General features: G+C 43.4%; 2 protein-coding genes across 5 annotated transcripts in view; one reads left to right on the forward strand and one right to left on the reverse strand.

Annotated features, from left to right (window-relative positions):
• Positions 1–2,013: 2,013 nt before the first annotated feature.
• The window catches only part of LOC101161954 (adhesion G protein-coupled receptor L1), a 59,333-nt gene continuing 34,223 nt past the window's right edge, over positions 2,014–27,123 (forward strand). For all 4 annotated transcript variants that reach the window (XM_023964594.2, XM_023964653.2, XM_023964618.2 and 1 more), the window contains exon 1: positions 2,014–2,883. The gene's annotated coding sequence lies outside the window, so the exon portion shown is untranslated. The remainder of the gene's footprint in view (positions 2,884–27,123) is intronic.
• LOC144993922 (uncharacterized) lies at positions 12,854–18,556 on the reverse strand. Its single transcript, XM_078949903.1, has 2 exons — positions 16,150–18,556; positions 12,854–13,493 (listed from the first exon to the last, which is right to left on the reverse strand). Exons 1-2 carry the CDS (start codon positions 17,363–17,365, stop codon positions 12,934–12,936), a joined length of 1,776 nt encoding a protein of 591 aa, XP_078806029.1. The 5' UTR covers positions 17,366–18,556; the 3' UTR covers positions 12,854–12,933.

Genomic DNA, 27,123 nt, shown 5'->3' on the forward strand with positions numbered 1-27,123 from the left:
TTGATTCTCCTGAGCTTTTCAAGTGGTAGGGGTGTGGCCTTCCAACAAACTCACTCCTGATTGGTGAGAGTGTCTGCCATAGATACGTCAACTCTGACCCAATCACTGCTTATTTACTACATGCTGGTGTCCATATCGCGAAAAAATGGCAACTGTATGGACTTGATTTGGTTGGAACTGACAGTGACTTCCCACGTGCTCCGTCCAGCTCTCACATACAGCCCATGATGCTGATAAACATTTGTTGTTTCTTAGAATGTGTGGATCATTTGACATGTTTATCCCTTGTGCTATCTTAGATGACCCCACCCTTCCATTGACGTGTTCTCCCTACCATGACAAAGGTGGATAAAGGTGGAAAGATTTCATGTAATCCATGGACACCAGTGAAGATCACAAATCATTGAAGAAAAAAGGTTCACAGCACTGTCTAGTGGGTCTGGCTGACCCCCCTCCCAATGTTAAAGTGCCTAGGATAGCACAAGGGTTACATGCTGTCAGATGTATAGTGTAGAAAATGGATCAGTGTTTAGGTCATGTCTCAGCTTGTTTTATAGAACCTGAATCAAAGCTGCTACACAACAATGCACAATGTGATTGTAATGTGTACCAACTAATCAAGACAACACGCATCATTTAAAATTAATGAACAATTTAGCACCATTAAAATAATTGTGCTCTTTTGTTTGGAGGGTTCATGGAGTCTGACTGTGTTTCCAAAACACGCAGCAATCAGAGCTTTTTGTGCCAAACAATGGAGACGTCGGCGACACGACCCAATCAGTCATTATTGCTTTGAATTCCCTCCAGAGTTTATTCTTGGCTAGCTTGTGCACTGATCATCCAGTATCCTTCCCTCCTCACTACATAGTGACTTTGCCATTTTCTAGTGCTGGCTGAATCTACAATTCCAAAATCCAGTGCCCTAGAAATTTCCCAGAAGTCTCAGCGAAAAACCCGTGTGCATAGATGTTCACCAGATCGGTGAATATAGACCACAATGCATTGCTTCGGAACAATTTTTGCCAAAAAAAAGTTTTTACATGTATTTTTTTTAAATAAACCACCAACGTTTTAATTCAGAAGACAGTGGACTCATAAATAATTGTCGCAAAACGCTCATATTAATTAACTTTTGTAAAATGGATGACGTCATATCCGCTGTTAAAAATAAAAAAGTAGTGAGCGTGGAGTCCGGATTGCTTCTAAAGTTCATGGCGCTACATAGTGCTGCAATATCTAGTTTTTCAGTACTTTGGGGTTAGGGCGGGAATTCAGACGCAGCCATGTCAAAAAGTAAAGGGATACTTTTTGTATACTACAATACATTACATTAGTACTGCCCTGCCTCAACTATAGTATTGAAGTTTGGAGAAACCCCAACAGAACCACCCTACAGCCATTATGCACATTGCAAAAGGGAGCCATAAAAAATTAGGATATTATGAACGCACCATTTTATTCTATAGATCAAAATTCATAACGTTACAGATATAAGACATCCATCCATTTTCTCTTTCCGGGTCACCTGTCAAGGCTACTGTCAGAAAAAGGTGGGGACAGGTTGCCAGAGTCCATCTCAGCGCACACATTCACATCCAGGGACATCAGAGTGTCCAATGAGACTGCGAAGCATGTTTTTGAGCCGTGGCAGGAAACAGGGGAGCCCGGAAAAACACACGCATGATGCACATGGCAGGTCCCCACTGGGATTGGATTTTTGCCCCAGCAACAGGAGTGGGGCAACTGCAGAGTGGATTCATTTGATCATCAGGTGTTGGTATGAAAGACCTTCCTGTTACGTTGGACAGACTGACACTCATTCGGAACCGAGGCGCGGATGGTTTTCATGAATTATGAGGCGGGACCGTGAAGCGCCAGACTAACCCCCCCCCCCCCCCCCCCCCCGGAAGGCCTGTATTACTCTGACCAACCTCCACAACTAAATGTGGAACATGCCCCCCCACCCCTCCCATCCCCTGCCTCCTTCTGTCCGCACGCGCGCATTTCTATGCTGCGCGCTCTCGAGTTCAGCACGCGCAACAAGCTGATGGAGAGAGTGAGAGAGAAGAGGGACCGACGGATGCAAGGCGAGGCCAGGAGCGGGAAACCGGATCCCGCCGTGATCACTGCCTTTTGTCTTTGAGGTTTTGTATTTTGATTTAGATTTTTTTTTGATTGGGGCCCGGAAACGGAACGACAGCAGATCCCGCCCCGGCTCGGCATCAGCCCAGATGTGATGCTGATGCTGCGTCTCCTCCAGATTCTTCACGGAAGCGCGGAGACTTTCTCATCACATCGACGGACGGCACATCCAATTAAAACGCAGGGATGCTCCCGATCAACGACATTCCAGACGTTTAAGCGACGATGACAAGCGACGGCGGGCCTCGGTGAGCGACGGGCATCGACGGAGGGGCGCGCGGCGGCGGCGGATCGCGCAATAATTTGCATGCGGTGTTGTTCTCGTCGCGCTCTGGGCTTCATTCATTCACCGGCGCTGAAAGGCCCGCAGCCCGCAGCGCATCTGGGCAGAAACCCGTGGGAATTATGAAACCGACGTGACGCACAGCCACAGCAGCGCAGCGGGGAAAACGTCGACGGAGGGAGGGCGTGAGGTCCGGCGGAGCAACCGATCACAGGTGGAGGGAGGACGCCCAGCCGCGGATGGACACACTGCGCTAATGTCTGCCGTCTAACGCCGCAGTTTGGCCCAGCGCACGTTTGGCCCCCGAAGACTGACATTGTTCATGCAATCGGACATAACGGGGCGCGAGGCAGCGAGGAGACAACAGCGGGCGAGGGCGCGGAGAGACGGAATGCGGGAAACGCAGTGAGCGCGGAGGAGGAGGAGGGGGGAGAAGGAACCGGAGGACTGTGACGGTAAGACATACATGTTGTTTACCCCGCCCTCCGTCTCCATCGAGCTGCTCTCATGCACAAATGCACAAACATGATCGATGCCCGAGAGCGCGGCGGAGGCGCGCATTGCTTTACGATTGCTGCTCCGTTCCTGTTCGATTGCTGTTCCATCGTAGCTCCAGCTGTTCCATTGCTGTTCCATTTCTACTTCATTGCTGCTCTATTGCTGCTCCATCTCGTGGGTCTCCACAGCAGAGGATGATGTGTGTTTGTGCTGGAGGTTCCATTAGAATTGGGTTAGTAGTAGCGGTGTGTCGTTGTCGTTGCTGTCAAATATTCCTAAATTCTGGGGACATACACAGGGATAATATAATGTATACAAGACTGGAATTTCATTTCAAGAACTTTTATTTTGTGTCTCTCAGTAAGAAGAGCTGTGAAAAATGACTGCAATACAATTTTCTTTAATGGAACAAACCAACAAGTGTGTCAGAGACTTCAAACGTAGAGAACAAATCTTCACATTTTAACTTGTGATTTTATGAAAAGCAGAAAAGTTTCCACTGCCTGAGACTCCATTTGTTATAACAGAAACCAATTCCTCATAAACAGCTGACTTGTTTTGAAACTGATGACAGAATTAGAATCTGCAGCTTATTAGACCGTTGAATAAATACATTTTTTGTATTAACTTTCTCTTTGTTAAGATTTATTTGGGCTGTCAAAGCTTTTCTTTTGTTGTTGTCTTTTGTTGTTCAAAAAATCAGTTTTTTAGTAAGTTTTGTGTAATATCTGTCTTTCACCAATAATATATAATTGATGTAACAAGAGACACAGTTAAATGCTTAATGTGATCGTTTAAAATACCAAATCAGGCAAAGTGTGACATACATTTTATTTAACAATAGGATTTGGAAATTCACAGTTAAAATGAGTTCATTCTGATTGGCAAACAGAAAACAGAAGTGATGAAAGATTTGTGTGTAGAGGGGTAAAAGACATGAACAAAACCTGAAAACAAGAACCTAAAGAGAACGCCGTCAGAAGGAGAAGCAGAATAACTGTGAGTGTCTGCACAGGGATCCAGTTTACATCGATTTTTATTTCATTTTTCAGGAAGAAAATGGCACAGTGCCGTCTTTATGAACTCATATGCAGCATCATAGATTCACCTGTGAGCAGCTGGGGTCATGAGGGGAAGAGAAAACAAGGCTCGTTCTTTGGTTTGGACCACTGTTGCATCAGAACGTCGCTGAGCGACGTCACCCATATGGTTTACTGAGTCAACGTTTCCATGGCAACCGCACTCACCATCAGGAGTGAGCGTGCTTCAAGGCCACACCCCTACCACTAGACAGCGGGCTACATGAAATCTGTCAAACGTTCGAACGTCGGACTTGGGACAGCAGGCTCCGCCTACTTTCGTTGAGGCATCTGATTGGTCAGTTTATAACTCGAATAATTTGAACTAAAGAAAAAATCTCATGAGCAAGAACGGCTATTCCGACCAATAGAGTGACTGAGTAGCTACAGCGGCCATGGTGCAGAGGTAGAGCGGTCAACCTTCGATCAGAAGATCCCAGGCTCCTTTCCCTGCCCGTCTATTTGTCAAAGTGTCCTTGAGCAAGACCCTACTTTCTTCCTGGTGGTTATAGGTTGGCGCCAGTGTTTGGCAGTGAAGTGTGTGAATTGTGTGTCTATGGGGGAATGGGACAGTATCTGCATTTTCATTCATTTAGAAAAAAACTTGCAGGTTTGGAGGAGGTGGTTTTTGGGGCTTAATGAAGTCGACATATTTCACAAAACTGCAATGGAAACACTTTTTTAACTGAGTCACATTAAATGAGTCATGTGAACAACAACTCTGCACAGGTAGACCGGTTGCATCCATTTTCTTAAGCTGCTGGGGCCGCGGGGTCGCCTGAGACTGTCCCAGCCACTGCTGAGCAAAGGGGGGATCCAGCCTGGACTCTGTCGTGGGCCAATGGGGCTTGAGTGTTCGCGCGTGCGACGCCGGCGGCTGGCTGCAGAGCTCATTTTTTTGCCATGCCGGCACTCAACTGGCTAGCTGGCAGACAGAGCTGCTGCGAGAAGGGCAGGCAGCCAGCACGGGCCTCCTAAAACTTATATTCTTCTTATTTTTATGGAGACTACAATAAAAAGATCCTCTAGTTTGATTTTTGTCTTTATTTTTTCGCTCTTGAACTCATGTGGGTCACAGAGATACGGACGTGGCGGCAGAAAGCGTTTTTTGCGGTGGAACTGAAGCTAATACCGGGAGAGCCTCTGAAAGATCTCATGAACATGGAGACGCGATTACCGATGCTTTTGTAGAGCTTTTCAATGCATTGTCATGAGAGACACACAGACAGACACGTGAATGTATCTGCTGTCAATCACATCCGTTGGCATGTTTCGGAATGACTTGTCGCGTGAGTTGATTTGTGTTTATTTGCCTGAATGATTTAATGGAAACAGTGTGATTGTGAAATTGTGTTTGTGTGACATTTCTAGAATGTTGATAAAGTTTTGCGCATTTGTGTAACTGAAACACTGACTGTGACTGTAAAGCGCTTTGGGTCTTCAAGGAAGGTAGAAAAGCGCTTACAGGTATACGTGTATACATGTGTACATTTACCATGTAGATGTCTATGGGAGTGTGGCTTCTTGGAGCCAGCAGGTACTTCCTGTTTGGAACCCCAGGGGGAGGGGTCACTATGTCCAGTTCTCAGATACAGTCAGTGGTTGGGACTGCAGTTGGGTCAGTCCAATGTCCCCCACTTTCTCTTGCTTGGAAATGATCCTTCTGTTTGCTTAACAGTGAGGGGATCTAACGCTTTGTGAAGGTCATCATGCACGATATTCTCATCACTGCTATAGTTTAACTTCAAATCAAGCAGATAAAATTCTTCAATCTGAAGAAATATTATGATTCCACTGTGTTTCGAAGCCTTTGTGGTTCATGCGTTTCTTAGATTCTAACCATTAACTGTTTATGAGAACTGGGTTGATCGACTCCGCCCCCTTGGTGTTCCAAACAGGAAGTACCTGGTGATTTCATAAAACCAAATTCCCACAGACTTTTTTTAGAGAAATAAACAGCTGTCACTCCGCCATTGTATTGGTCAGAAGAACCTTTCTTGATCTGATACCTTTTTTTTCCCCACATCTTCTTGATAATCCTCTTTTGCTTCCCCAAGTTACTTTTTCCTCAATGCAAGTTATAAACTGACCAATGAGATGCCTCAATAAAAACACCTGCTTCCCTTTGGCCCCCACCTTGAACGTTTGACACATTTGACTGATTCCCCAAGCCCGCGTTCAGTGCAAGGGCTGTGGACCTCCAGCAAGCTCAACTCCTGATTAGCGACAGTAGTTGCCATGGAAACGTTGATTCCGACCGACAGGGACCAACCGCTGCTTACTAGCCTCGTTTGCTCTTCCATTACCAGCTGTACACTTCTACCCAGAACAGGAGGGGCGGGAAGGGCAGCACCATGGAGCCACAGTCTGGCATCAGTGTAATCAATTAATTGATTGGACACATCATGAAGGGGTGAAACTGGGTTGCAGAGCGTCCACAGAGCTGCTGGCATGCAGCTTAAAGGACAAGTGCCAATTGTTTAATCATTTCAAATAATTCCATGTATTTTAATATCACAGCTAAAGGATTAAAAAAAGATAACTGAGTTCATGTGAGCTGCTAGCGCTAAAGCTGCTAATGCCTTCTCCATACATCCGAACTTTAGGCCTTACTCTCAGCTGTGGATACGAGCTGTATGTGGTGAAAAATGGTCAAACCTGTACGGGTCTGACCCGCAGGAAATATCAGGGTGGTAGACCGCTCAGTGAACCTGCAGAGAGAAAATGTTCGTGCACATTTTTTCCTATGTTCATGGATCAGGCGACAGGTCGTAGAGGACACTTCTACAACACGTAAGGGGAAGAAGGTGAGATCCAGGCGTGTCGTACAGAACTTTCCTTTAATAAAGCCTCCAAATCCTGCAGACTGCATGAGGAGGCTGTTAGTGCTGTTCACGTGACACGTGCACGCTCCCTGCTGACTGTTAGAAATGAGGAAATTAGACGATCAATTAGACGAGTAGGTTGTGGGGACGTCCTACGGGTGCTTTTGGATCACGTGCGGCGTAAAGACACTGTACGAAAGCAAAACCAAAACCAGAATGAGAGATCATATCACTCCAGGTTTCGCGTTTCTGCACTGGCTCCCAGGCCGTTGTGGAATAGATTTCCAGGTTTTATTGGTTGCCTTTAAGGCACGCTGTGGTCCTGGCCCCAAAATATAAAGCCGATCTCCTCGTCCCTTATGTACCTGGTCGCCATCTTAGCTCTTTGGCAAAAGGCCTCTTAACAATCCCACAATCCAGACTGAAGACCAAAGGTGACGGGGGGGGGGGGGGGGGGGGGGGGGGGGGGGCTTTGCTATTAGAGCCACAACACTCTGGAATGGTCACCCAGAAGAGATCAGGCTCGCTGAGTCCAGACCAGTATTTAAATCTCTTTTAAAAACCTTTTTCTATGTTCATGGATCGGCTTTTAATGATTTTGCTGGTTCTTCAATGTAAACTTATGATGTTATTGATTTAAGTGATTTCAACCGTTATCACTGTTTTGTGTCTGTGTTGTGTTTTATTTTGTCGTACTGGCCGTAGGAGGCACCTGCAGCCGCTCCTATCTACGACCCCTCACGGACCCAGACAACCCAAAAACCCACAGCACCCGTACGGGTGACGAAAGCGTAACCCTGACTTTGTGATCAGAAATAAGACTTCAGACCACTGCGGTGTTTAGTTTTTGCCATGGTTGTCTTTCGGGATTTCCCTCCGCTAGAACCCCCAGCTGCCATATTCCTGTTCATACATGTGCAGCGTAACCCTTGTGCTATCTTAGATGACCCCCCCTTCCATTGATGTGTTCTCCCTACCATGACAAAGGTGGATAAAGGTGGAAAGATTTCATGTAATCCATGGACACCAGTGAAGATCACAAATCATTGAAGAAAAAAGGTTCAGAGCACTGTCTAGTGGGTCTAGATCAGTGTTTTTCAACCTTTTTTGAGCCACGGCAAAGACGAGCTGTAGCTGGTATTTTTGTTAGAACTGAGCGACTTTATCAGCAGAATTAAGAACAAGGAAGTGAAGACTTTAACCACTTCTGATTGGTCAGACTGATGACATGTGATTAAGCCTTCAAGAATGATTGGTGGAGACAGTTAAAGGGGCGGGACTTTTCCACAAACTGTCATAGCTGCAGGTAAATCGTGGTACCGTCATTCTTATCAAAATGTCCTTAATAGAATTAAATAAACACAAAGAAAAAGTAATTTTAAGATCTTTTATATTCCTAACTATTCAGTGTTTTATCAGGGCCTGTTTGGATCAACAGAGAGCTGATTTCCTGGAGATGGAAAATGTTTTTAGATCAGTTAATGATTAATGAGGGCAATTTCCCACGGCGGCACACTGGTTGAAAAACACTGGTCTAGATGACCCAACTCCTAATGTTAAAGTGCCTAGGATAGCACAAAGGTTACAGAGCACTGGAATCTTCATGGCCCTTAATGTTCATGACGGAAAAATTAGTTATAATAGATGGACAGATGGTCATTGGTCGTGTGGCGTCTCGGTTTCTGAAATACCAAAGTTGAGGCAGAAAAACGGACAAAACGATCATTTATTTATTTGAATTAGGACAGTGCATATTAATCGATGTATTAACAACAGCTGCTTCAGCATAAATATGCCAGTTATTAGCACAGGAGCTCAATTTCATCCATTGTCCTAAGACAGGATAAAAGGTTCAACAATTACATTTACAACCCAACACCATAGCACAATACTAGTGATAAAGATATTTACAAGGATTATTTACAATAAAACACGAGTCTAATGAACCCAAGAAAAACAATAATAACAAGACTGGTTTGTTTGGACTCTGAGGGTAGGGTAGTTTCCACGGTTTCTAATGTGCTGTGGCAGTGTGTTCCATAACTGTGTTCCTCTGATTGACACCACTGCTTAGCTACATTTAGTCCTGCATTTTTGTACATTACAGTCCCCTTGAGTCAAAGCCCTGGTGCTTATTCCAACATTTGTTTTTTTACTTGGCATCCTTGAACATTTTTTATACCACGGTCCGGGTGAATACTCGATTCTGATTGGCTGCTGGGTGTGCGTTTAAAAAGTGAAAACGCACAGTGATAACCGCACGCCTAAAAAAGTAGTTCCGGTCACATAGCTTAAAGGTTCTGTATCACAGCGCTGGCTTCTTTAAAACAAACTTTGTCATGATCAGCTAGGCTGAGCAGACCCAGATGCTGAAACCCGGAAGGACCACAGGAGAACAAAATGGATCACTAACGGATTAATTGTTCCAGTAAGTTGTTGACGATGATGATGGGGCGAGGACCAGTGGGTGGGTGTGGATGTTGAATATCCAACGGCGTGGTAATTCTGGTGAAGCGGCTGGAAGCAGTGGCATGGCGTGGAGTGGAGTCGTGGCGTGGCTGGAGGCTTTGGTGAAGTTCAGTCTGCTCGTGTGGAGATAGGACCCAGGTCGGCACTGGTGGAAACTGTCCTGTAGACGAGGTGGAGAACTTGTAGTTAGTAAAGCATGGAAAACGTAAACTAGAGAACGAGACTAGAGACCAGGTAATGCATCATCGAGGGGCAACAAATGGCACAGAATGCTGGAGAAGGCATGATGATGAGGTGAGTGCCAACAGCTGGGTCCAATCTGTAAAAGCAGAGCAGAGAGGGGAGGGGGGAGGAGAGGACTCCAGGAGGCACCATGACACTTTACCTTCAGCATCTGGACAGAAACAAGCGGTAAGAGGTGAACTTTCTCTCTGAACTGATGCTTTATTTAACACATCGTGATCATCAGCATAGACATCGCTTGATATCGCCGAATCTTGACTGCAGCGGTGGTGCGGCCACGTAACAAATTGTCCGCTTATTGTGGAAAAAAGTCATCCAAATCGGAAAAATAACAAGATTAAAGGACTTAAAACTGGTTGAATATTTATTTGTTTTGTGAGTAAGCGAATTAATGCCCTTTGAAGTGAGAATTATCAGAAATTAATGCACGACATGGAAGCCTGAACCGTCCGATGCGTCAGGTTATGTAACTGTCAAAATCCATTATGCTATACTTACTTAGAATGTCACAGTAATGATAACGCAGAGGCTTTTGTCTAAAACCTTCAGGGTTATCTTAAACAGAAACTTGAGGGGTTTCATAGTGCTTTCATTTGTCTGGGACCATGTAGTGAGACAATAAGTTATATGACAAAAAGGTATTGAATGCATCTAAACCTTTGCTGCCTCAGTAGTCAGAGACGACCTCATCTGCTTAAAATTTGACGATATTGGATATTTTCTTTACATGATCTCTAAAAGTTAAATTTGATTCAAAGATTACTCCAAGATACTTGATTTGTTCTACGACTTCCCGGCCGCCAGTTGCTGGCTGGAGCTCGGTAATCAACCGCCACATTTCAAAATCACCAAATACCCCGGCTGCACGGAAATCGCTCATTTTCAACACAATGTTGAGATCCATTTAAAAAAATGTCAAGTTATTTTAATTGACCACAACATAGTTCCTGGTTTCTCCTCATGGAGTCATGTTACAAAGACAGCGGTCTGTATTTGTCCAGACATTATCACTGTGTTCATTCTCATTAAAAAGAAGCTGAGGCTGTTTGTGGATGTGAGCAGCAGGTGGAACACGCTAAGCAGATGCTAGATTCACATTTGAACCGTTCGCTTTCATTCAAATGAATGTCGTGTGCTTTAGCAGACCTGCTGAAGTAAACACATTCTGCTATAATAAAGCTGCAGCGGTGCAAATCCGGCTTCAGTACAAATGCAGACCTATTTCCATCTGAAGGTTCGTGAACATTCTCACCTCCCTTATATTCATTACTGAACAACTAAAATAACACCGTTTGCCAAATACGTATTAGTAAATTACATATTGAATTAAAAATCCTATTTTGTAATCTTTCTATATAATTCACTTGGAACTGCTGGTAATCCAGAAAGCGATATTAATCTTTCAAAGCTCTTGGCTGATGCAACATCCGAGTCCCAAAGTGGTTTATGGCCGTATTCCCATTTTGGAGTCCAGGTCCCACAAATCCCTGACTCAGTGCCTCCTGGCAAACTAATGACCCACAGCTTAAGGATTTTGAAAGTCCATTACATATATTGTTATTGGTAGGGCTGCACGATATGAGGAAAACTTGCGATATGCGATATTAGAGATTAATATTGCGATAACGATATAATTTACGGTATATAAAAAAATAGAAAAATGCCAAAAACACCATTCCCATTTCATTAGAAACAGTTTAAAATTACACTCCAAATGACCCTCATTGACATAGGTGACAAACATCTAACATAATAGGCCTCCATCTGATTGGTCAACAATGGGAAGGCGTCCATCTGATTGGTCAAAGCATAAAGGGATTTATTTGATTCGTTAAAAGCGTCAAGCTTCAATAAGATTGTTTTAACACATTTTGGGTTTACGATTTATTGCGATATTCGCAGTCTTTTGCGATATGCCTATTGCAGAGCTGGATATTGCGATAACGATAAATTTGCGGTATATTGTGCAGGCCTAGTTATTAGTATATTTAGTAATTGTGCTTGAGTATGAATGCTGGAGAAGAATCTTGAGTTGGACGGGAACCAGTTCTCCAGTTTTTGCTGTGGTGTTTTGGGCTTCGTTTGATGTAACACAACAGGACAGTTGGAGGCTTACTCCATCTCTTAATACAAAAAAGGGGCGGGTCTTGGGGAGGCGGGGCTGGTGGAGGCGGGCTGAGCGGAGGACACGCGGTTTGGATCTGTGATTGACAGTGAGGTTAGCTTGAGGGATCAACACCATTTGTTATGATTGTCTGGATGAAAATAAAAAATTAAAGTTCGGGAGGCCCGATCAGGCTGCCTCCCCATCCCGCAGCGGCTTTCTGGGCCGGTTTAGCAGCGTCGTGGCGGAGCTCCACCGCCCTGGGAGCGTTTAAAGATGGGCGGGGCTTTCGTACAGAGCTGCAGAGCATGCCGTGAACCTTCTGAAATGGCGCCGTGGGACTCACAACAGTTGACCAATCACGAAATTCAGCTTTACGACCTAATTTCAACCTCAGGGGGGGGCAGTGTAACCGGATCACTTCTGCGTTGTGTTTAGGAAGTCAAAAGATCTCGGGACACATCAGCACCCTTGGAGACCACCTCCGTTTATTGCGTATCTGGCAATTTTCCAAAAAGAAAATAGAAATTACGGTGTTAGCATCCCGTATTAGCTCCTACATGAGGGTGAGAGGTAGAGGGAGCACAGAACATGAACAGGAAATTCTTATTCTGAAATAAACAGTTAACATCTACAAAGGTTTTTATGTTTTTCATAACAGATTCCAAATAATAACAGTATATGGCACAATAATTAACATAAAATGAGGATTCATATGGCTAACATTACAGGACACCCACCTCTCCCGCTGGACAGTAAAACAAAAAAGAGAGAGGGAAAGAAAGCGCCAACCTTATAAAGAGAAAACCACGAAGAAGAACACATTAAGGAGGGGCTACAAAACCCAACACAGAATACAAGGGGGGAAAGAAACTTAGAGACAGTCAATATTTTGTGTAATTAAAATGAACAGATCAGGTCCTGTTACACTCACCCCCTTAGAATTACACAAAATACAAATATATTTACAAAAGCATACGTGACTTTGGTCTGAGGAATCAATAAACTGAGCCAAACAAATCAGCAACATGCTACCTAATGAAAGGTTAGAGACCTGAGATGTGCTAGAGTCATAGCACTCCCAAAAATAAAAACTCCAGACATTATAAGGTGCCTTTTACACCTTAACGTTTAGCTACACAAAATACAGATTTCCAGGTTCCCTTACTAAAAAAAAAAAAAAAAAAAGCATCCAAGAAAAACAAATAAAAATACAAGGAATTCTGTCAAACACGAGTTTTTCATGCATTCAGAAAACCTATGCATGTAAAAAAAAAACTGTATGTTTCATACGTCCAAAAGTATTTCTATCTGAGCCATAGAGTCAATAAGCCGGCAAACTGGTTTAATAACCCTCCCAAATCTAGTTGTCGGTTGCTCTACGTTATGCGGCTCTGAAGGACATGAAATAGGGTGGACTGAATCATCACAAGATTGCACTCCAGGTGATGTGACATTGTCAGGCACAGATGTGGGGAATTGTCTGACCCACTCTGATGTACGGTCATCAGCAGACTCACTAGGCCAGGTCAGAGACTCAGCCAAAGAAGATTCAACTGTTCCAGCCTCCGCATCCACAACCGATAATGCTGCGCCCTCTTGAGCAGTGTTTGCAGTTTCACTGACAGAGCAGGATGCATTGTTATCTATATCAACCATCAATGGTAAGAAGTTGATGTCAAGAAGGAGATTCCGGTGCACCACTCGCTCATTTCCATGGGCATCCCTGATCCTGTAAATGTGAATTGCGGGTTTAGACGCTACAACTGTGTAGATGATGGGTTCCCATCTATCCGATAGTTTCCGTCTGCCTCTGGCATTTTTATTTGCAACCAGCACCCGATCACCTGGAGAAAGAGGCAGACCCTTCACTCTCTTGTTATATTGGTCAGACTGATGTTTTTGCTCCTTTGCAATATTGCGCTGTGCATGAAGCATCGCCGAACGCAGGTCGTCAACAAGTGTTTTGACATAAACATTGTAGTCACAAATGTTGTCGTCCTTTAGAACACTTTTAAACATGTGGTCGACTGGTAGCCTTGGGACTCTACCAAACATTAGATAGAAAGGAGCAAAACCTGTGGTCTCATGGCTGGTGCAGTTATAAACAAATGTCAGAGTCTGAATCATCTGTGGCCATTTTTGCTTTGATCTTGGAGGAAGAGACCTCAACATGCTCCCCAGAGTTCGATTGAATCTCTCTGTCGTCCCATTACCCATAGGGTGATAAGGTGAAGTGCGAGACTTAGAAACACCGCTCAACTGAAGGAGTTCTGTCATAAGTTCACTCTCAAAATTGGCCCCCTGATCTGAGTGAATACGTTCTGGAAAACCATAAATGCAAAAGAAGCAGTGCCACAACTTCTTGGCAACACACTTAGCAGTTTGATTTTGACATGGAAAAGCATGTGCAAGCTTTGTGAAATGATCGGTAATAACGAGAACATCCAGTGATTTATTGTTGTGGTCTTCTGCTGACCAGAAGTCAATGCACACAAGTTCTAGTGGAGCACTGGTCTTAATGCTCTCTAAAGGGGCTCTTACTGAAGGTTCTGGGGTCTTACTGAGGACACACCTGTGGCAGTTCCTGACATGCCCTCGCACATCCTTCTCCATGTCATGCCAGAAAAAAACGCTGACGGGCAAGTGATAATGTTCGTGGCTGTCCTTGGTGACCTGCATCGTCATGAACACCGCGCAACACTGCAGCTATCAAAGAACCAGGGACGACAAACTGGAACCTCTTCTTTTTTGTTATTGCATCTTTTGTCACTCTGTAGAGAATACCATTTAGAAAGGCAAGTTTTTCCCATTGCTTGAGTAGTTTCAATGTTTGTCGGCTCTCATTACAACGTTCTCGCCTTGATGGGCGCTGCTTACGTTCAACATAGAAAGACACCCTTGAAACAACAGGATCCTGTTCTTGTCTAGAACGTAAGTCGGCAAGGTCAAAGACAGTGGAGATGTTCAGGTCTGTTTTTTCAAGTGTTGTCAAATGGTTAGCCAGATATGTTGCACGCTGCCTGGAAGCAGAATCCCAATCAATCAGAGAAGTCAAAACAGATGAAACGTCCTCTTGTGACATGGACATGTCGGCATTGTTGGCAACAGACAAACTGTCTAACAGCTGTGTTTGACAGGTTAAATGAAATGAGTCTTGCACTACATCACCATTCATTTCACAGACCTGTTCCAAAAGCTCAGAATATGGCTCTGCCAAAATGCGCTGTGCTAATGGGGTCACAAAGGGAGTTCTGCTCAAAGCATCTGCCACTACATTCTGTTTCCCAGGAATGTATTTGATGTCGAAAGAGTATGGGGCAAGTTTAGAGACCCAGCGCTGCTCACAAGCATCAAGTTTGGGCTTAGTGAGGATGTAAGTTAGTGGATTGTTATCAGTCCAAACTGTAAAGCTATGACCTTTTAGCCAGTGGGAAAACTTTTCACACACTGCCCACTTCAATGCCAAAAACTCAAGTCTGTGTGCAGGATATTTGGTCTGACTGCGACTGAGGGACTTGCTGGCAAAGGCTACAGGCCTAGCTTTCAATTCACCAGGTGGAACTTGGGATAAAACAGCACCCAACCCATCCATAGATGCGTCAGTTGAGAGAATGAAGGGGGAGTCAAAATCCGGGTGGGACAACATCACACAGTTCAGTAGCGCAGTTTTAAGCCCCTCAAATGCTCTCTCACAAGCAGGTGTCCAATCTTGAGGGGTGAGTGTACGATAGGTTCCAGCTTTGCCACGCCCCTTTGCTTTTCTCTTTTGTCGTGCTGTCAAAGCATAAAGAGGTTTCGCAATACGTGAGCAACCAGGAATAAAGTGTTGGTAAAACAGTACCATCCCAAGAAATGATCTGATTTTCTGCTGAGATGGGGTGCAGCCATCAGGGTTCATGAGATCGTTCTTCACAAAGGCAGAAATAACCTTGACCTTTTCCTGGTCAACCGAGACTCCATCAGCATCTATTACATGTCCCAAAAATCTCACAGAGCTCCGAAGAAAGTGACATTTCTTCTGTGACAGTTTAAGATTATTAGCTCTCAGACGATTGAAAACAATCTGCAATCTCATCAAGGCTTCATCTTCTGTAGGTGCAAAAATCAGGAGATCATCCAAGTAACAGAGGAGCTTGGAGAAGTTCAGGTCACCAAAGATACTGAGCATCATCCTCATAAAAGAAGCAGGACTGTTGCATAGACCTTGTGGTAGGCGGTTGTATTCATAAAGACCAAGAGGGGTTGTAAAAGCAGTGTAGTGTCTGTCAGACTCATGAAGTGGAATGTTGTAAAATCCTGATGTCAGATCCATGGTGCTAAAAAGGATGTTACCACCAAGTGCAGCCAGGCAGTCAGCCTGATGAGGCAAGGGATGAGCATCCTTGACGGTCTTGGCATTCAGCCAACGAAAGTCAGTACATAAGTCAGTACATATCCTTAAATCACCTGACTTTTTCCAGACAATTACTAGAGGTGAAGCATACTCGCTGACTGACTTACTGATAATGCCCTTGATTTCCATGTCAGAAAGCACTTCACGCAGCTGCTGATAATGGGCTGGTGGTACGCGTCGATATGGGAGGCGGAATGGACGATCATCAGTGAGATGAATGCGGTGGACAAAATCCTTAGCCTCACCGCAGTCGAGTTTGTCTCTGGAAAATACATCTTGGTATGTCAACAGGAGATGTGCAAGTTTCCTCTTACATTCATCTGACACTTCACAGCTCTGGACATCGATGTCCCCCAAACCTCTTTCAGCAAGGAGCTTCACGGGGTCAAATGTTGGATCTGGTGTTACAGTGGGCACTCCTGAAAAGTCAGACACACTTTTGCACAAACCCTGATAGAAAGTCATATCTTCAACAGCTACGCAGGAAAATACATCAGCAATCTTGGTGTTTCGACGTAGTGTTATGGGTTTGAGTGTGGGATTGAGAACCTTCATTGGGATCCAGTGGTCACCCCACATGGGTGTCACAACTCGACCAACAAGGATGCTTTTTGGGGCTGAACGAGTTGAAGATGGTTCTACAATCACAGTGCACCCTGGTGACACTGGAGTAGAAGATGGCAGTTTCCCCCACACCACATATTCCTTCTGTGGCAGTAAAGTGACAGCTTGTCTCAACTTCACAGATCCAATCTTGTCTGGTTGCTCGGAGCCAGACCATCGTGAGGTGCAACTGAGAAGCTCGAGAAACTCATCGCATCCTGGGTCTGAAGTCCTTGATGATATCAGCTCCCAATATTTTGGGTCACACTTCATTTTCTGTATAACTGGACGGAGTACATTGGTACCAATGATCAGTTCATCCCTCTGTCCTGGCACCACAAAAGTTGGCACTTCAAATCGAAAACCATAGACTTCAAGATCCAAATTGTAGATGCATTTTGGGCGTGTTAGCAGGCCACCACAACCAACCATAACCACATTTTCGGGGACAGATTTGAGAGTAAGTACAACACCAAAAGACTGTAGTTTGCTTTCTGCCTCTTCACTTATTGTGCATGACATGCTCCCTGAATCAAGCATTCCTCTCAAAACGGCTCTGTTTCCAACAGACACGGGGGTGTAGAACAACTCACAGGCCTGATCTACTCGTTGTGATCCAACAAAAATCACAGTCTTCTTGTCTGACAATGACTCACAACAGTTCACATATACTGCGTAAGGGTCTACTGTATTTCTGAGGGTATTTCCCGTGTGACCCATGCTGCCCCTCTCTTCACATGGGCTTGCTAGTTTAAATCAGTGCTAGAAGAGGGAACTACTGTTGGTGGTTTCTGAGCCACCAATGTACAGTCACGTTTCACATGTCCTGAACCAAAGCAGTTGAGGCATAGTCTAAATAGTCTGCAATGAGCGTGGGTAGTGTGGTCTTTTGAACTACAGACCTTGCATGGGAAATGTTCAAATTTCTGCTGACCATGTGGACGGCCATTTTGCTGTTGTCTCCGACGATCAGTTGTAAGAGAAGAAGTACACAGTGACAGAACTTTATCAAACATGTTCACCATTTGTTGGGTGGCATGTTCAATTATGGGCTGTGAAGAAATGAATGTATTAGCAGCAGAATCAGCAGTCACCGTTGAGTGTTGAGGGGTTCGAACATCACCAACAGACTGATGTTGGCAATTGACATTGGTTGATTGTGAAACCTGCGAAGGATGACAGTGTTGATCTTTTGTAGGAAAAGCGACTGCATTAGAATCAAGCTGAGACTGACAGGTAAAACTCAGGGCATTCTGACTGGGAATGGTTTGACTCAAACCATGTTTTGACTGAGGGACTGAGCTTTTGATTTTGCCTAAATAGCTGTCCAATTTCTTCTGTACTTCAGCTGCTGTCCATTCGTGAGGGTCTTTTAACTGAAAAGACAGTGCAAGGCGGGCGTCAGGACAGTGGTTAATAAACATCATGACAACCTCAGCACTTGGGCTTTCCACAAGTCTGCCTCGCCTGCGAAGGCACTCAATGGCAACATCCATAGCTTTGTTAAGGCGGATCCAATAATCCATTGCGTCTTCACCAAGAAATGGCAATGTATTATAGAAGTCCTTCATTGGAAGATCAGAGAATGTTAGCTCACTGAAGTTGCGCTTCAAAATGTCAAAAACAACATCCATCAATTCAGCATCACTCAGTGTGGGATGGCAGCGCAGAGACACTTTCACTACATCCCTGGCCTTGCCCATCAGTCTGGACATCACTAAGTCAAATGCTTGTTGAGATCCACAATTCAGTCTGGACAAGTAACATCTCATCATATCTTCCCACTCATCAATAGAAAAGGTATCTGTTTGGTCACCCCTAAAATACGGTGGTGCTTTAGCTTCCGGCTGGATCACCACTCTTAACTGTTCATTGTGTTCTGAGGGTTGTCTCTCGGCGGGTTGTGATTGGACAGGTTTGTTGTGCTGCATCACACTGAGATTTGCTGTGATATTGTCCACAATCTGTTTTGCCAAGTCGCTAATTACAGTGCTGAGCGTTTCAACTGTAATAACTTGGGTGGGACTAGGGGGGGCATTTGCAACAGGTGTGGAAGTTGCAGCAGGGATTAGAGGAGGAGAAATTTCTGACTGTTCTGTGACACAATGAAAGTTGCTGGGCCTCATAAATCTTCCCCTCCCAAATGAAAGCAAGGGCTGACCCCTCCCCAAACCAGAACAAATCTGATGACTGGTAAACTTTTGTTCAGACATATTTTCCGGTTTCAGGGTCCCACAAATATCAATCACCTCAACAGAAAGTATGCTGTGTTGGTGCAGCCACAGTACTTAAAAACAGAAAAAGAATGGGGGGAAAAAACTGTTTCTTATGAACTCATGAAGAAAAAATCAGAAATGTTGATTGCCATGTATGCCATGTAACAACATACTTGACAATAAGCAAGCCGACGCATGTAAAAAGAACAAAAAAAAAAAAACAACACCTGTCAGTCAGAGCACAGGTAAAATTGCGCCCTTATTCAACGGGCTGTTGAAAAACCTGTAAGTCAATGTGCAGGGAACAGTTCAACCGTTACAAACTGCCGCTGTTAGCCGCCTGCGAGGTGGTCTGGATCATGCAGAGACGGTGATGGCGACAGAGATTGCTGATCCGCGATAGGACGGGTCTAACGGCACCAAGTGTAACCGGATCACTTCTGCGTTGTGTTTAGGAAGTCAAAAGATCTCGGGACACATCAGCACCCTTGGAGACCACCTCCGTTTATTGCGTATCTGGCAATTTTCCAAAAATAAAATAGAAATTACGGTGTTAGCATCCCGTATTAGCTCCTACATGAGGGTGAGAGGTAGAGGGAGCACAGAACATGAACAGGAAATTCTTATTCTGAAATAAACAGTTAACATCTACAAAGGTTTTTATGTTTTTCATAACAGATTCCAAATAATAACAGTATATGGCACAATAATTAACATAAAATGAGGATTCATATGGCTAACATTACAGGACACCCACCTCTCCCGCTGGACAGTAAAACAAAAAGGAGAGAGGGAAAGAAAGCGCCAACCTTATAAAGAGAAAACCACGAAGAAGAACACATTAAGGAGGGGCTACAAAACCCAACACAGAATACAAGGGGGGAAAGAAACTTAGAGACAGTCAATATTTTGTGTAATTAAAATGAACAGATCACGTCCTGTTACAGCAGCACACAGACAACTATAAATTCAGAAATTAAGCAAGTTTATTTTAAATTGTCAAACATTTGGCAAGGACCAACAGTCGGGACTTTTAAAGCTTCATTTTTACAGTTAAACAGCCAAAAACAGTTGATGTCCTGTTTGGTTACCCTTTAGGCTCTAAAAGAAAAAAATTAACACTTAAATTGTTTTAAGGACTCCATTAAACGACTGTCAATAAGTATAAGTAAAAAGTCGTCTGCTTTGACCACAACGCCACAGCTGTTATCCATGATGTAAGTAACAAAGCCGGACGAGGCGTTCGTTCTCATAAATGACGGGGCAGAGCGTTGATCGCTTGGGACTGTAAACTGTAGAAAAAGGAATTTCAACAGATTTTATGGACTTGATTTTGTAGGTTGTAGTCAATATGTTTTGGATTCCTTGGAAAAGTGTTTTTTTACTGTTTTTATGCATTAAACTAGAGACTTTGGACCTGATGTTTTGTTCTTTTATTTACTTGATTGTTTGAGATTGAAAGAAATCCCCCGTTTTGGTCTGAAAGTAAAGTTTGGAAGTCCGTTATCATGAGAAAACTTCATAAAGTTGTCATTTGCTCTTTTGCTGTGACACAATGTCATGAATTGGAATGAAAACACCTCAAAATGAGGTTTTTGAAGTCCTGCTCCCAGCGGTTCCTCTGCAGAATGTGGTCATGACGGCTGGTGAGGCGCTTGACCTTTGCAATATCCGCAGGAAGTGGAGGCGTTGCTGGGCTTTCTTTGCCAATGATGCAGTGTTGGCAGTCCAGGAGAGGAGAGGTCCCCACTGATGTGTGCTCCCAGGAATTTTATGCTGCTCACTTCTCCACCCATCTCCCCTGGGTGGTGGGGTGATGGGTGGTGGGTAGATGGGTGGAGAGGTGAGCAGTGGGTGGGTAGTCAGACCCACAATTCCTGCACTACATGCCACTTTGGACCCCACGTATATTTACTGTAAATTTGCCATCTTGGATTCAAACTTTATTGGTTGAAGCTCTAAAGTATTCAACCAACTGTTTTCCTGTTTCTCTTTCTTTATTCTAGTATCTTCCACCAGTTTTGCCACTTAACTCCTTCTACAAGTTTTCATCTATTTCAACCATCCAACTATTCAAATGTTCAGCTCTTTCAGCTTTTTCCAGCTGTGACTTTTGCTCCTTCAAATCCTTGAACTTTTCCAGATATTCCAGGATTTCTGCCTCCATTGAAATAAATGGGGAATCCTTGGTGCAGAAGCTCGCTGGTTCGATTCCCAGCTCTGGCATTTTTCACAAACATATCTTTTTTGCTTTTGTGCTGTTTTCACTTTATTTATGGTCAACTTTGATCATTTCTTTCTTTATTTTTTTGCCAATATTACCTTTTAAATTTCATTTTCATTCAGGATCAACCCTGCAGTTTCTTCTGGAACTGCAGCTCCTTCTAGTTGGTTAATGTTTTTTTTGTCCACGCATAAGAAACGGAATTTCGATTCATTGAATGTCGAGCGCATGAAAAGAATCGGCAATAAAGTTGACTTTGACTTTTTCACAGCAATTATTAGGTTAGATTAAAAATAGATGAATTAGATTAGTTAATTACAGGTCATAATTAATTAATCTATCAAAAAAATTAGTGTCATGAGAGCACTACTTTAAATAATCACAGTGATAACAAACAAAGCCTTTCCATTGTCATTTAATTCTGTGGAGCAGTAGAATTATGTGTGTAGTCTAATCCTCATCATTTGCCAATCAATCTTAAACGTACAATTTTTAAAAAATGTTTTAGAGGAACAACCCCAAAAGCATTCTTGTTCATTCCTAAATGAACCCAGACTTGTACTCTTGTTACATCCAGACTGCATTGGCTGGTTGGAACCTGTTGGTGGAAAACTGTTCGCTCAACCAAAAAAAGACATGGGGGGGGGGGTCTTGACCTGACACTGAGTCAGACACTCAACCAGCTGCAAAAAACAAGCAAGTCAAGAGGACAGAAGAGAGATTCTGAGCCCGGAGAGGAAACTTTAGCTCCATTCATTGTTTTCTTTCTGAATTTACTGTTAAGAAAACGTGGCGGCACAGATTTTAGAGAGTTTAACAGCAAAGACAAAAACACAGCCATTCGTTTTTTTTTTCTCATTTTAAAATGTACAAAAATAAAGCATTAATTCATAAATAAATAGTTCAAATAGGAAATGGCTCCAGGAGGCCAAAACCCACAGACCTCCATAGAGAAACAAACAGCTATTATTCTGTTATTCTATTGGTCAATAAAACCGTCTGGATCGGATACCTTTACCTTTTTTTTTTTTTTTTTTTACATCTCCTTGATAATCCTCATTTCTTTTCATAAATTGCAGTGGTTCAAGTTACAAACTGACCCATGAGATGCCTCAATAAAAGTAGGTGGAGCTTGGTGGCCTCCACATCCAACATTTGATTGACAGATTTTCAAGTGGTAGGGGTGTGGCCTTTCAACATAGAACCGACTCAGACTAATCCCTGCTTACTGACGACTTCTGGCTCCAACATGGCGGCGAATGTATTGCGTAAAAATGGCCACCGGATTGACTTCGTTTGATTGGCGCCGGATGTAACCCATTTCTTTGGGTGACTCTCAGTTCAGTTCTCACATCCGGTTGATTTCCTGTTTTGATTGCTGCCTTTTTAGGTCCAGCGGGTCTTTTTCTCCACACTTATCATCTGCCCCATCGAGAGCAGAATACAGATGTATGTTCTTTGTTTTCTCCACTGCTGCCCTCAGGTATTTATCACCCCCTTTCTACCCACTTAGAGAAAGTCATTTTGTTGCATCTGCACTTGTACTTTGGCAGAGACAATAAAAAGCTATTTTTTCTTCATTCATCAATGTGAACAAAGATGTTGGTAGGACTGGGTTGATGAAATCGATCTGAATTGATCCAAGCTTAATAATCGATCCATAAAAGTAGAGATCGACCTTCTATGCCTTTCCTGTTCCAGTGACCTGACGCTGTAACACTCGACATTAGATGGAGGTAATTACAAAAAAACAGGGATCCTCTTTCCTTCTTTACACTGATTGTTTTTTTTTTTTATTTACACAAAAACAAACCAGCGCGGTTACTTTGTCATTTTAAATATACACTAATATATATACATAATCATCAACCCTGGTACTAAACCACCACCCAAACTCACCCAGGTCTTTATATTATCTCTATTCGCTTCTTTGGTGTCTTTCGTCTCCTCAGATGAAGGAGTCTCCAAAACATGGCGGGCCCGTGACACTCTGTCCGCATTCAGAAGAATAAACAGCCTCAGCTGAATCAGTGACCATAGTATACTCAGAATTAAGGGAAGACGGGTGGCTGAAAGCGAGCCAGGATAGTCCCAAACGACATATAATCCATTGAGGTGGTGATGTATTCCAAGAAGCTGCAGTGATACTCTAGTTTAAAAACTCTCCGTCTTTTTTGGCAGCTTGGACTGAGTCTCCTTTTCTCTGGGATCATTTGTTTGGGCCATCATTAGCCGTCATGGATCACGCTCTCAGGAGACCGGAAGTCACCGGCAGGAAGTCCCCTGACCGCCATGGCTGTAGTCCATGATTCCTATTATATCTGCACACTTTTAACAACAACAACGCTCATTCGAGCTGAACATACATTCTGACTAAATGAAGAGCTTTACAAACTCACAGGCAGGAATTTTCCACACTCTTTTAAGGAAACATTTTTTTAAAATAACTGGGCCTGTGTGTTCATTCATTCATCTTCTAAACCAATTTTGTCCCTTTTGGGGTCACAGGGCTGCTGGAGCCTATCCTGGCCACCTGTGGGTGTCCTGGCCCAGGGCCACAATCAAACACCCATGCACTCTCACATTCACAATTTAGAGTAACCAATGAACCTATGAAGCATGTTTTTGGACAGTGGGGGGAAGACGGGGTCCCTGGGGAAAACCCCAGCCGGGACTTGAACCACGGGAATTATTGCTGTGAGGCAAGAGTGCTAACCACTGCACCACTGTGCAGCCCTTAGATTTGCACTGCTGTAAGGGGAGAGAAAAAGCTGCTGGTGAGGGCTAAAGGAAAATAAGGAAGACTTTCCAACAGAGCTTTTTGTGGAGACGGATCGGCGCGTGGACTCAAACAGTGGCCTCAACATGGTTTTCCATTTTTTGTTTTTTAAAAATAACAGGGGAGTAAGTGGAAAAATTGAAAGTATTTGAAAACTAAATTTTAGGCCTAAAAAAATTATTTTAATGATCATTTCCACAGAAAACATTTGATAACTGATTAAAGCTGCAGAATTTGAAGTTAGAAAAATACCAGAAATAGTTACTGAGGGTCAAATGTGTGCTGAACTCATCTGTATACTTTAATTTGTTTACAGTACATATGAATAATTTTTATACAAGAAGAGTGTTCTATCCATGTCTATTAAAGACATATTTTCTGTAGGACTAGCATGTTCTTGTGTGTATTTTATAAGCTGTTAGCTGCTGTTGGATTAATGCTGAAATATTCTGTTCTTTCATTGTAAATCTGACTCCAGAGGAGTCGGTGCCTCACCAGCCATCAACCTCACCGCACGTCACTCATTTAAGTTATGTTGACTCTTCTTTGTAGAAAAACTGTTGACGTAAAATGGAAGTGATGTATTTGGTTGTTTTGCTAATTTTTCACGTATCGCAAGTTACATCGCCATTGCAATGTTGATCTCTGATTTCGCAAATCGCGGGTTTTCCTCCTGTCGTGCAGCCCTAAAAGTAAGCAATTTTTGCTCCAAACTTGTGGAATAAAATGTGATTCTTTAGCTTGAGCTCCACCTAGTGGCCAAACTGAAACGCCTCCAGGAGAGGCAGAACATTTGTTTAGTAACGTTACCTAGTTTAGAGCCTTTACCGTGTTAATGATCTTCACATTTTTGTTGGAGCTTCTCTGTTTGAGAAATGCTGTAACCCTGTATGGTTTTAACAATCACTGGTTTATTTTTTCACTGATGCATTTACTGTATGTCAACTGTAGCAGATTATTGAATATCTTTAAAACATCTATAGATTGTTAATGTATTTCTATACAAATATGTCCAAATGTGTAAACCGTGTAAATTCAAAATTGCGGTGATCAAAAACATTAAAAATAATAATAATAATAACATCAATTCTGGAAATTATTAGCCTTATATATTTGCGTATAAATTGACGTTTTGTTCACACTCTGACAGAGAAACTGCTGTAACTCCAAGTAGGCCTGCTGTTGGCCTGAGGCGGGTTTAGTTGCAGGCTGGATGTGTGCCTTTGTCCACAGCCACCCGTGTCCTTGCGCTGCATCCACACTCATGAGTGGGTGGCTGCACGAGTGTGTCTTTGTGAGTGAGGGAGAGAGACAGTTTGGAGGCAAATAAACATGCTGCCATGAGGGCTTTTGATGAGGCAGTGTGTGCCCGCCATGATAAAAGTGGACACGCTCTCATTCTGCAGAGTTCTTTGTCCACAGTGTTTAGTGCGTGCATGCATGTTTGCTTCATGCTGGAGCCGCAGCTTTCACCGCAGTCCTGTCGGTGCTCCTCTGTGTCGGAGCCCAGCCCTTTGAATACACGGGGAACATTTGTGGAGGGGTGACCCAAATCTGTCAACCGAGATTACTTAACAAGAAGATGGAGAAAAAGTAAGCCACAAAAGTGTAGCCGACCACATGTTCGTGTTCACATGCGTGCTCTGTGAGGCTCGTGCTCATTTCCCTGCATTTTTAAAGAAAACATGTAAAAGCTTGTAAACATAAAAACGCAGCATGATGCATAAAAGGAACCTCTAATAAAGACCACATTTTCCTGAAGACTCTCAGTTCAGAGATAGTAATGTATTTATATTTGTATTTATGTATTTAATACAGAAACAGTATGAAGTGCTCTAAAACAGAGAAACACTACAAATGCAGGATTGTAGCCTCAGCTCATTTTCGTCCTCTGTCCCGTGACCACGGCGAACTCGCAAAGGACTGTAAATAAAAGAAAATAAGATAAAAGAGTACATTATTAACATGAAATAAAAGGACTTAAAATTAACATAACATAGATTAAGTTTAAAAGGTTTAAAAATACTTCGTTTCTCAGGTTATACATCCTAAACCCCGCCAAAATCAGAACAATACTAAGACAACTATGACCCCGCTTTTCTATTTTCACTCTTCAAATCAAATCAAACTTTATTTATAATATAAAAACATGCATGAAAATTAAAATAAACAAAAATAAAACATGTAAAAATAGGGCCGCCCTCCCCGTACCTACACAACCCCCCACTTCTTTCACACCTCCCACCCTCCTAACTGATGGGGAAAGACAATGAGAAACAGGCTGAGCACAAAAACAAGATGTTGGAATCGCTGATAATTGGAGCCTCCCTCTGTGAACAGCCGCATCACCAGCCAAATGCAGCATCACAGGCGGGGGCCGCTCCACCACAGCTGAGAAATGGTGCAGGTCCCCATCCGGAGCTGCAGAGGCTGAACAGCAGCCGACCCGGAGGGAGGGGTCCCAACTGAGGAATCACCGGAAATAAAAAAGAGAAGGAAAAAGTAAACATATTGATAAAAGCAATAAACAATAAAACATTGAAATAAGGTCAATTAAAATAACACATTAAAAATCTAGTGTGAGTTCTTAAAACAAGATAAATAAATAAATAAATAAATAAAGGTAGTAAAAAATGAGCTGAAAGCCAGGTTAAAAGGATGGGTCTTTAGCCTTTTCTTAAAACATCAATGCTCTCTGTGGCCCCCAGGTCCTCTGGCAGACTGTTCCATAAACGGGGGCCATACTCTTGTTCAGGAAACACTTTTATGGCTATTTCGCTCGTATTAGTTGTGATTCCAGGTTTTTTCGTCCAGCATCTTAATGGTTCTGAGAAAGATGGAAGTGTGGGGGGGTCGTCGAATGCTTTCTGGGATTGTGTTCCAGGTTTGAGGGGCCCGAAGGGAGGAAACCGTCTGTCCAAAGCTGCTCTTTCTGGAAGGAATCACGCCGTCACCTCTTGAACCTGCTCTGGTGCTTCTGTTTTGTCTTCTTTTGACAAAGTCCCCAAATGGGGGAGGAGCCAGACCGTGAAGGATTTTATAGACCAGAATGCAATCTGCACGAGGTTGAATCATATTGTTGCAGCTCAATAAATTGTGTTTCTGAAGAATTTCACAATGATGGTGGCCTTTAGGCGTTTTGTCCAACGTTTTCAGAGCTTGTTTGTGAACACTTCTTCAGAGACGTTCTGCTTGCTGACGCCTAGCTGGTCATGCAGGAGGTCATTTCTGATTATTGTACAGCTTAGCAGCTTCCAGA

This window comes from Oryzias latipes, chromosome 1 (assembly GCF_053564925.1).
Source record: "Oryzias latipes strain Hd-rR chromosome 1, Olatipes_Hd-rR_3.1".
Taxonomy (NCBI): Eukaryota; Metazoa; Chordata; class Actinopteri; order Beloniformes; family Adrianichthyidae; genus Oryzias; species Oryzias latipes.